General features: G+C 33.7%; 1 protein-coding gene across 3 annotated transcripts in view; it reads right to left on the bottom strand.

Annotated features, from left to right (window-relative positions):
* Positions 1 to 165: 165 nt before the first annotated feature.
* The window catches only part of LOC148612489 (uncharacterized), a 28,353-nt gene continuing 16,613 nt past the window's right edge, over positions 166 to 11,905 (bottom strand). For all 3 annotated transcript variants that reach the window (XM_088593975.1, XM_088593974.1, XM_088593976.1), the window contains 6 exons: positions 10,490 to 10,552; positions 9,979 to 10,024; positions 9,003 to 9,093; positions 8,430 to 8,502; positions 5,325 to 5,398; positions 166 to 4,374 (listed from right to left, as the gene is read on the bottom strand). In XM_088593975.1, the coding sequence (XP_088450101.1) occupies positions 2,224 to 4,374; positions 5,325 to 5,398; positions 8,430 to 8,502; positions 9,003 to 9,093; positions 9,979 to 10,024; positions 10,490 to 10,552 (2,498 nt within the window). In that variant the 3' untranslated portion in view covers positions 166 to 2,223. The remainder of the gene's footprint in view (positions 4,375 to 5,324; positions 5,399 to 8,429; positions 8,503 to 9,002; positions 9,094 to 9,978; positions 10,025 to 10,489; positions 10,553 to 11,905) is intronic.

Below are 11,905 nucleotides of genomic sequence, written 5' to 3'. Positions count from 1 at the left end.
ATCTTCCTTTAGTTGTTTGGAACCTTCTAGTAAAATTTTATAAAGATAAACCAACTGATACTAAAATTATTGCACTCTCAGTAAGTGTGTATGGATGACAGTGCAATACCATTATACAACAATCATTTCTTTCAAGGCCATATAAAAAATAGCTATTTTCTCAAATCACATTTGTATTAATTTATTTTGTGAAAATGTTTTTCTTGTACATGATGATATAAGCTAAAACAATGAAATTATTCATCTCTTAGTCATATACATCAACAAATGTGTTAATTTTTCTATTAAAACATTTTGTCACCATGACAACAGAATTTCCCACTCTTCTGAGTACCATTTATTCATCAACATAAAAAAGTACATAGCAAAAAATGATGTATAAAAAAGAAGCAACAATCATGACCTATAAATGACTGAACAGATCCTTCATTTCTCACATAATACATACCTTCATACTGAACTTGAATGTATTTCTATAAAGCAAGTAGTACATGTAGTAGCTTTTGCTATATATTTAAAATTAAAGTGTTTTTCTAATATAAAACTCTAAGGAGTAAAATCCTTCAAAAGTGTTCCGCCCTCGGCAAAGCTAAAATGAAGTTTAATTTGGCATTGTCATTTTAATATAGAAAGTAAAAAGTGTATAATTTGGCAAATGAACAGAAAAGACAAGGAAAAAAACATTTTATTGTGATGTAATACTGATAAATTCAACAGACAGTGACAATGTAATAAGGGTGTTATTTCTTGAAGAAAAATGATTTGTATGAAGCATACAGTTTAATATCTAAGAGTAAGATTGAAACAAGAACACAAAATATGGAGATTAATACAAAAAGCTGATTATATATTGAAATAGCAATGCCACTGAAGTTTCAACTTGGGAATGAAAGTAATACCAAAATGCATTAACCATGTCTTGAATTGTAATTTGCTAATGATGAAATGATTCTACAAAGCTTAAAAATATTTTTAAAAAATTATTGCAATAAGCTAACCATATAATACTGGTTAGAAAAACCAGATATTGAATACAAATGGTACAATGTACACAGATATTACTTAGATAAGAAGGCTTGCATTCCATATTTTAGCAGAAATTTGCATACAAGTACGTGTACTTATCAGTTTAGGTTACAGTTGAGAACTTATAGATACTGTAATGGATCAAACTGTTCTCATTAAAATTGAGGCTTCATTTTGAAATAGTTTTTTGCTTATATTCAACATACATATGTAAACAACATTACTTAATAACTGTACATACATGTATGAGGTAACAAGAAAATGACAAAAATGTGCATTGATTGTTGAAAGCCTTTCTGTTTTAAAAAAAAAAAAAGCAATACCCTTAAAAGTTGAGCGAGAGAGAAAGATGCAATATTGTTTTAGTGTAAAACTCAGACGTCTTTTTCTTTACTAAAAATGACCAATTAACATTATATCTTGTTATATATATATTTTAATGGCCTTCACACTTTTTCCTTCATGATTTTTAATTTATCTCTACACACATGCTCAGTTATTCATCACACAATCATCCATTTTACATAAACAGTTCTATGAAAAGTTTCAAATAACCAATAAAATATATCACATAAATGTGCAACATTTTTTCACTGAAAAGGCCAACTCAAGTAAATTTATCGATTTTCACCAGAAAGAATTTACTGTTTCCATATTATAAACACACAACTACATATTTAAAAATAAACTAATTAAAGCAAACCTCTTACTGATATACATGTATGCAATACCAGGTATTCTTATCAAAAAGTATACTGTCCATGATACCACACCCCCCCCCCACTCAAACCTAAAGCACAAGTTTTACTTTAATAGCTTTAAAATGCGTCTAAGTCACTGCAATGCCTGATGTCTATTAGTCTTGATTCTACCTTATCAATTGTAAAATTAATAGCCACAAATAACACTACCAAGACAGTAAATCAATAAAGTATTATAGGAGTCACAAAAAGAGCAATGCAAGGGTTAAGCTGCAGTAAAACAAAGAATACACTCAAAGTATAATGTATAATAGAAATTAATAATTTACTTAAGTTGACCTCATCTTCTGCAAATATCACTTATCTATGACTCGTAACTTGCAACTAATATTGATATGAAATAAATATATCTAGCACTTAGAGGTAAATAATGCCTAATGTGACAAAATTGAACAAGATACACTATTATTTAACAATACCTAATTTACAATTATAATCAAAATGGAGGAGGTCCTAAAGGAGGTGATGGTGGACGGACAGGTGGGTCAGTAGGCAGTGGGGGCATAGCCTCATCTGACAAGAAGTCGATATCTTGGAACATCTGCTGCTGGAACCCAAACTGGTTCTGTAGGAACTGGTGATCTGAGCCAAACTGGTTGCTGAACTGTTGAGCTGGGAAGGTCTGAAACATTTGTACAGGAGGAGGAGGTGGAGGTGGTGGCTGTGATGGCATTGGTGGAGGCAGAGGAGGGGCTGATGAGGGTGTTGTTGGTGTGCCTGGCACACTGTTAACCAGCAGTGGATTGCTTGATTTGAACATGTCTATCACTTGGTGCATGGCCTGTATTTGGTCTTGAAGATCTTTTTGGTCCACACGCTTCTTGCCACCATTCATATTACCATCAATGGAAGCAGTATCAGACATATCCATGCTAACAACAGAGTAATCAGAGGAAGATCTATTTAAAGTTTTACTATTACTTGTTTCAGTCTTAGAAACTTTAGCTTTAATATGTGCTTCAGAATTAGGACTCATTTGCCTCTTGCGACTGCTTGAGCCATGAGCATCTTTGGAACTCTTGTGATGTGAATGAGAATGTTTTCCTGAGCCTTTTTCATCACTAGAACCTCTGTCTAAATGACTTGATTTATGATGCCGTTTAGATTCTGAGTCACTTTTATGTTTGTTGATAGCTGACATACTGATGTGAAGCTTGAGCTCTGGTTTGCCATTGGTCCCAGTGTGGTGTTTATGTCTATGTTCCTTATCAGAATGTTTTGATTTGTGAGACTTGTGTTCACTTCGTGACTTGTGCTCCCCATGGTGAGCATCACCTGTCAACATTTTAGAAGAGATTTTAATACTTGGCACTTTCTGTTCGGATTGATGAGCACTTTTATCTTTTGACAGATTGATTTTGAGTTTCAATGGAGAAGCAGCATCCTGAGATATTGACGGAGAAATACCAGGTTCTGCTTTAATACGGGGGGAAATTCCTGTATCATGTTTAAGATGTGGTGAAATACCAGTTTCACCTTTAATGTGTGGGGACTCCACCTTAATTCTTGGTGAAATACCCGATTCAGTTTTAATCCGTATTTTTGTTTCAGAACCAGGAACTATTTCTGCTTCCTGTTTGACAACAGCAGGAGAACTTCCGGGTTCTGTTTTAATACGAATTTTCCCAATTTCATTGACCTGTGGTAATGATCCTGGTTCAGTTTTAATTTTTAATTTAGTAATTTCACTACTGGCACTTTGAGAAGCTGACAAAGCACTTTCATGATTAACTTGTCGTCCCAATTCATTATTTTGAACAGTTTTACTGTCACTATGTTTTGAGCTAGAAGAATGTCTGTCTGAATGCCTCCTATCATGTTTGTGAGATCTCCTGTGTTTTTCACCTTCAGGAGTATGTTTAGATTCATGTCTATGTTTTTCACGATGTTTGTTGTGCTCGTCCCTTTTCTGTGGTTCAGAGGATCTTTCACTGTGTTTATGAGCTTCTGGAATAGACTTTAAAATATCACTAACATGTCTCTCATTGACTTTTTGACCTAGTTGCTTTTCACCAGCAGTTTTTTGTATGTCAGTCCAGTGCCTGTTAGAAGTAGATTTTGAATCTGGCTCATGTTTAACATCTCTTCCTGAAATGTCTAATGAATCAGTTCTTACCGATGCAGCATGTTCTTTTGCTTTGCTCATTTCCAATAATAATTTTCTTTCTTTGTAATCTTTAAATGAAGTTTTTGTAGTGGAAGCAGAAGCTAGAGCTGATGCAGGAGAAGCAGTTGGTGTGACAACTGGCTCTACAGACTCAATTTTAACCTCTGCCTTGGGCTCTTCCTTTACCACAGGGACTACACTTGTTGAAAGACTGATAGGTTTAGCATCAATAGCATTCTTATTGATATTTTCCGAGGATGATTTGGTTGAATGATGGTCTGACTTATGATGAGAACTTTTCCGATCATGGTTGGTGTGTGTGTGGTGGTGTGATGAGGGATGAGATTTTGATGACGAGGCAGATGTTGCAGTTGAAGATGGCTCCGATTTTACTTTTTTCTCAGTGGAATTTTCTGTTTTGACCTTCTTTTCCGCAGGCAAATCAGAATCATCCATCTGCTTTTCTCTTTCTTTACCAGACTGGAATGATAAAATAGTTATTGTTGAGGTTCAGCAACAGCCAATAACTAAGATGTGACATACAAAATATTATTGTAGTTCTTTTCATAATACAACAAATATAACACTTTTTTTTGGAGTTAAGTTTCATTGTATATGAGACAAATTAAGGGAATAAAGGTTTTGAAATTTATATTTTACTGTCGTTTCATTATTTGTAAGGTACCAATATTCGTGGTTGGTGTGGATAAAGTGAAAGCATGAAATCCAAAAAAATGAACAAACAATAATTTCTGTAGATGCATGTTAACTTATATAGTATGACTTAGAATGTTAAACCTCTGTATCAAGTGTTCTTGATGGAGAAGTCATCTCAAGCCATCAAGATCCTGTCCCCTTTTCCTTAATTAAATGCTTATCAATGTTTTATAAGTCCTAAATAGCCATGGGGCTACCCGAGTTATGAAATGTCAGTGTTTATAACCATAAGGAAATTGCATAAGTGATGCTGTTAATTTTGGCATATTTCATCTTTCCACTGTTAGCAGTAGCTGTAAAAGTACAAGAATTTTTTGTAATTCTACTAATTTCCATTTTACCTAGAAAGTGGCAAAGATGAATCACATCATATGAAAATCAGAAAAAAATGATTTCCCCCTCCTACCTTCTGATCACACATTTGGAAGTACTTTTGATTCACATTGATTATAGAGGATAAAATAATACAATGAAAATCCATAAGTATAGTTAAAATCAAACCATGTAAAAATGAATTGTATCAAATCAAAAGTAATGGTATCGTTTGGAAGTAAAATGATACGTAACCTATCGTGAGGTAATTGTATTGTTTCAGCCATACACAATATAAATGAATACAAAAAGCTGTCCACTATCCATGGATCAAAATTGTCAAAGGTGACAGGAAATGGGTCTCCTAGAACACTGTTTGGCATAAAAAAAATTACACTCACCCTCCACATCAATATTTTTTTCTTTAGCTTGCTTGGACACTGGTCTAGTATATTGAGAAATTCTTGTGTTAGCTCTACAAAGATAAATCCATTGACTTATTACTTGGTAACTAGGGAAACACAAGCTTACATCAATATAATAAACAATTTTCAATGAAGTTTCATTGACTGCAAAGGTTTTTAGTTAAAATCGGAAATCAGAAGGTTATTCCATTATTGTACAAATTAAGTCTCATATTAAACCTGAATACGAAAAAAATCAGAAAGATATAAATATCCAAAGGTAGCTCACAACAATAGACAGAAATAATTCACTAAAGTTTCACAAAAATTAGTTAATCATTTTTAAGTTATTGTCTTAAGTGTGGACAACAAACAGACTGACGGACATCAGTATACCAAAAAATGTCCAGCATGCAAGATGAGTGTAGAAAAAGTATTGGATGACTCCAATTTGAAGTGCCTTGCAAGTCTCCTATACTTTTGAAATGGATATCTTTAGAAATTATTTATGATCCAAGAATTCAAAAATTATCTCATGGAAAAGCTTTAATATTTTATAAGTAGTATATTTGAGAGCAGTAGAAGAAAAATAAATATTAGAAGAAAAACAGTAATTTAAAGATGTAAATGGATCCAACAAGTCCATATACCAAAAAGTTTGATCTTTACGTTCAAAATTAGTGTCAAATGATATAGCAATGTAATGTACTGATGGTTGGCTGGTGGGAGTAAGCAGAAAAAAAATCATATAATATTTACAGGAAAAAATAGGTCTAATAATAAGTATGAAGCATCAAAAAGCAGCAGGAATTATAACCTGCATGATATGACTACATTAAATATATCTTAAACCAACCCAATAACTGTGGTAATCAAATGTCTTATAATGTAGTAAATATCATTATGAATGAAGGTCATCAATGAAATTATGTGTTTACCTTCAATAACTTTGTGACTTGTGTGCTTTTTCAGTACTTTGTCATTTCCTTTCAGTCATACATATAATATTAAGCAGTTACCGGAAATTACCCTGACATCTACCATGCTGGGCTGACCATAACTGCAGTCATGGACATCAGTCAACAACCATGCAGGGCTGACAGTAACTGAAGTCACAGAGATCAGTCAAAAACAATGCTTGGATGACTGTAACTGCAGTCCTGGACATCAGTCAGCACCCATGCTGGGCTGACCATAACTGCAGTCACAGATATCAGTCAAAAACAATGCTTGGATGACTGTAACTGCAGTCCTGGACATCAGTCCACTACCATGCTGGGCTGACTAACTGCACTCATGGACATCTGTCAGCAACCATGCTGGGCTGACCGTAACTGCAGTCATGGACATCAGTCAGCACCCATGCTGGGCTGACCATAACTGCAGTCACAGATATCAGTCAACCACACATGATAATTTAATAGAATGTCACAGGGGAAAAGGAATGAAAAACCTACATTTAAAATTTAAAGACAAGCTAACAGTAGTCACCCAATAAGCCATTTTATAGCTGTCAATGAGTAAGATTAAAAACTATTTTTGCCAAGGGATAGTTACATTTAGAAATTTTGCAGGTAAGTTCTGTTAATATTCAAGCAAAAGATTTCCTGAGAAATGCAAAATAATTTGACAGGAAAAATTCTAGTGCATGGAGTTGGTAAGCAATGTGTCAAGGTAAAACAGTATTTAATCCAATAAACAACATGGTCTATTTAAATAATATGTTATCTATCAACTGATCAAATAAAGATCTCTGTCCAATTACATATACTCCACAAAGTTCAGGTTCACTGGTAAAAAACTTTTTTTTTCTTTTTAAAAAAAAATACTTTCTAGCTTTGTTTGAATTAATAGCAGAAAGTATAAATTTTTTTTAATAAAAAACAGAATTCAAACCTGATACTTTCTGCTATGAATTTAAACATCTCCATTGCATTCATTTTTGAAACTAGAAGCTCTAAAGAGACTGAATCGCTCACCTAGAGAATTTGATCATTTAAACTAAAGGAGTTCCCTATTCTTGCACCATTCTCACCATCTACTGCCTGAGTCACATAAAGCCACAAGTTATTTTCCCAGAGAGTTTCAATGGCAACTTTGAGAGGCCACAGCTGAACAATGAGCCGCACTCAAATAGATCATCTGTGGAGAGCAATGAGGTCATTAACCCTATCAAGTTACAAAACATTGGCACCTGTGGTTTCAGAGGAACTGATCTTCGAATATTGGCCAATCAGAAGCTTACACAGCCTCTGGCAGCCATCCTGTTTAATCAAGTGAAGAACAAAATTTTATTACATGTTACAGTTGTCCTTCTTGTTAGTTCTGCCAAGTCTAAGTAAAAGCAAAGACTCGGGCCAAAATGTGTTTCTCCATAGGGTTTCCACTGCCACAGCCACCCGTGCCACACAGAAAGTGGATCGTTTGTAGAGGAAATTAAGGTTATAACACCAAGTTTTAAAACATTGGCATTTGTGGTTTCAGGAGTTGATCTTTTAAAACTGGCAAATCAAAAAGCTAAAAAACCCTATTAACCCATCTTTAATCAAGCAGAACTAAAAGTGGATCTTTCGTAGCTCTTGCAAACATCATTTCTGCCAAGTTCTTTTAAATTGGTCATTAGGTAATCAAGTAGTGTGAAAAACTTGTGGACAACAGATGACAGACACAAAATGATGTTAAAGTGACCTTTAGTCCAGATGACCTAAAAATAGGATTTTTCAAAAAGTGACCCATAAATTTTTTGTGGGGTATATTATCAACAGAAAGTCCTTGAAGAGACAAAAGTGTGGTTCTGGGAGTTTTAGTGTATAGCCCTAAAAGATGAAAAGCTCTAGTCAATCTGCAAGTGAGCTAACTAAAAATAGAAATCCTGTTTACAATAGAGAAACAACTGTTCATCACCATCCTGTTAGATGCAAAAATGTAGGTACAAGAAGCTGTTACTCAAGTCCCTCCAAATGAAATTTTGGGAAAGTTGTTAAAAAATGTTTTTGGTGGCACTTACCTTCTCTATCCCTGTAAATCTACTTTATGTTTACTTTAATGCTTAAATCAGAAAAGATTTAGACAACAGAGCATTTTGGTGTATACACTACACACCTTCCAATAAATCTGTTGTCACTGACTCATCCATATAATAAAACCACTCTTTACCCTCATTAGAACTGGGAATCTGGAAAAGAATATAAAGTGCTTAAAATCTGCTTTATTGGACCTTTAAAATATACATTAAAGGAACAACCTACAAGTTTTGTTACCTTCTATTCTTGGCCATCCTTGTATCAATGATTGACAAGCCTTTTTTCATATGAGAAAGCCAGAAAGTGGACTTACAGATCAGTTCAACAAAAAAGTGACCATATTAAGCATGATAAACAGTATGGTCTAGAGTTAAATGTGTATATACAGAATGACTTACTGGTTTATTTCACCTATTGGATGACCATTTATTTTAAATGCCTTAAGATAAACAGCTTTAAAAAGGTTAAAAAAATATTCTTGTTCTGTCTAAACTGCATGTATTAAAATGAATAATACTGAATAGTTACAGTAAGATATGTCAGACATACACTAAAATCGGATTAAAGCTAATGTCAAAATCAACCCTTGTAACAGTTGGAACTGATTTAAACTTCAATTTGCAGTCATTCATACACGTTAATATTAATTTACCTCCCATTTGGACCATTTACATGCAAGATGAACACAAACACAGGCTACGATCGTAGGCTTATATAAAAGACACATGGTGGTCAGATGCAAGCTGAAAAATAAAAAAAATCTTTAAACTTTAAATTCAGTTACAGTAGTATAAACTGAGTTGAAGGGTATTAACAAATCTACATTTTTATGACTAGCAAATAAACCATACCACACATTTTTTTTGCAGTCATTTAAAACAACTAAATCATTGATTGCCCTTTGAAAAAGTCCTTCATCTGTATGTTCGACTTTCCACTATTGAGTAGAATTATGTCATTGGGCTAAGTTACTTTCAGTGACAGATTTCTGTATGTTAACTGATTAGTTTTCCCCAGAAATTTGTGCAAGCCTGCTAATTAAAATATTCTGAGGACCCTAAAGCTTAATTACAAAAGGTTCTATGGGGGACAACCTACCATGACATGAGGACAATTTATTTTCTTGAGCCTGTAATGAACAGACTTCATCCTAGTGTAATGTTGTAAAAGTGTCATAAATAGGTACCAAAAGACAGAAAAGTATGTTTGATTGCAAATCATATAAAAGTAATAAATATAATCTTAAAAATATGCCACCTGGGTGCACATGGTAAAATTCATGGTTAGGGCACCATGCTAAAATTGGTCTAGGGAAACCACTACTTGTAATTGTCCTGAAATACAGATTTCCAGAGACAGCAAATTGACCCTGGGTTGCTGTTTTTTTGTATTTTACATTAACCAGGCCAAAAAATTTTCATACCTAAGTGAAAAAAAACAATGTCAATATAAATGTATATACTTTGAGCTACTGTAAAGGAACTAAAATAACAATCACTTTTGAGATTTACTGAAATATTTCACTTATTTTTATGTTTTTTTTCCACAAATATCAGAATTCCTTAAAACAACTAACAGAATGTAAAAGAAAGGGGCAGACACTTTTGCACTAGAAAAACATTTTATACCTATTTGTTGCTAGAAAATATGATGTCTGTGCTAAGTCTTTTGTAGCTGCAATAAAGAAATATACTTATAATTATAGACAGAATCAACACAAATCGACAAACAAATGTGTATGCACCTACATATTTCAGTAACAACATAATGATCTTTCTCATGTTAATGACCTTTATATTACATGTATGTAGTAGGAATTACTCCTACCCTTTCTTATCTTAATAAAGCTTCAAGAATTTTGTTTGTATGATGCAGGAAAAATATGAAAGGAACAAATTAAAGATGAATGTATATTTTTTAAATGATGAAAATTAACACTAATCTATTTTATTGCTGTAAAACTGTCCTGTTAAAGGTATTTCTGCTGATTACTGAACGATATCTAATCTGACTGAAAACTATCAGTGCAGGATGATCTCCAAGAATGTTATTTTAATGCAAAGACACAAACAAATATAGCTGTTGAATTATTGTAATACTTATTAACTAAATAGCTCATTAATCAATACTTGATCTTACCTTTTACAAGTTGACATGTTTTGACTACATGGGTGTGTGGATGATCTACTGTTAAATCAAAACCTGAAAAAATACATAACAAAAACTTAACATCTACAATCAACCAGTAAACAAAATAAACATAGTACAAAAAAGTACCTGCATTTTAACACAACTAATTGAAAAACACTAGAGGAATATTATTATACTTCATGTCAATTTGCTGAATTTTGATTGGTTCAATACAAGGGTAATATTCTGCTCTATCACATGGCTCAAAGGGTCATGGTTTTTTGTCTATTACCCTCTAATGACAAGCTGAACTGGTTCTGGTAAAAATTAGGTACCAGTTCAATCTTAAGTCAGTTTTGTGTTTGACGGAGAATCAATATGTGCAACATCCATATCAATTACTGATGTAACATCAAACAATAGATGTATTTATTTTTCTTTACTTATGATGCCAAATTAACTACAAATATGTACCCAGTAAACATTTCTAACTGTATTGTCAAATTATAAAGTGACTAAGGTTGGAACTAGAAATAAAAGTATTCAAATGTCGTTGTCCGTACACTGCATTCTTGATTTTTTGTGTGTTTTTTTTTGTTGTTTTTTGTTGTTGTTGTTAAATCCGTAAAGGCCTATGGTAACAGTGAGATTAAATAACTACATACAAGAAAAGTTAAAACAGTTTGTTTGTTTGTTTGGGGTTTAATGTCCGAGCAGCAATATTTCAGATATATTCAGACGATGAACATTAAATTGATGATAAAATGAACATGACATGATGATGAAATGAAAAAGGGATGGGACACAAGGACAATGGGGACAACAAAATTTGATTGCCAATGGAAATAGGGAGAGGTGAGTAGGTTCGGGCAATTTAGCCTCCTGTGGTGGAGCCCTATGGTTCCTACTCCAGGAGAATACCACAGTAGGGTTCTTTAACGTGCGAGGAACGTGGTATCTTTCCCAACACGGTGCACCACTATGGTTTGCGGTCAGGTTTTCCGTATTATAGCCTGATAATCTCAGCATGTAACACGCCAGGGGTACCTCATTCCACCACCTGGGGCACACATCCCAGTTGCTCTGTGGGCAGAGCGCCCTAGCCCCCGGCTAGGGTTCTGAGCACTATTTAGTCGCCTTTTATGACAAGCTTAGCGCTGCTGCAGACCTATTCTTTTAACACCCGGACCTGCACAGGGAAAGAAAAAAAAACTAAAACAAAAAAAAATGTTATTGACATTTATGTTTGTCCACAGGGAAAAGATCTGCCACCGATACATTGAATAAAGGTCCCAAAAGGGGTGTCATCCAGTTATAGTTTCAAATGAATGCAAACTTCAAGAAAATAAAACAATTTTAAAGCAGAAAATGAAGACAAAAGACAAACATATAAAACTGATTGCTAGGACTCACTTTGAAAAAGAA

The sequence above is a fragment of the Perna viridis genome, chromosome 7, assembly GCF_037379345.1.
Source record: "Perna viridis isolate PV_CMFRI_1.1 ecotype Kerala chromosome 7, ASM3737934v1, whole genome shotgun sequence".
Taxonomy (NCBI): Eukaryota; Metazoa; Mollusca; class Bivalvia; order Mytilida; family Mytilidae; genus Perna; species Perna viridis.
The sequence above is the reverse complement of the archived record's forward strand: the minus strand, read 5'-3'. Positions and strand labels throughout refer to the sequence as shown.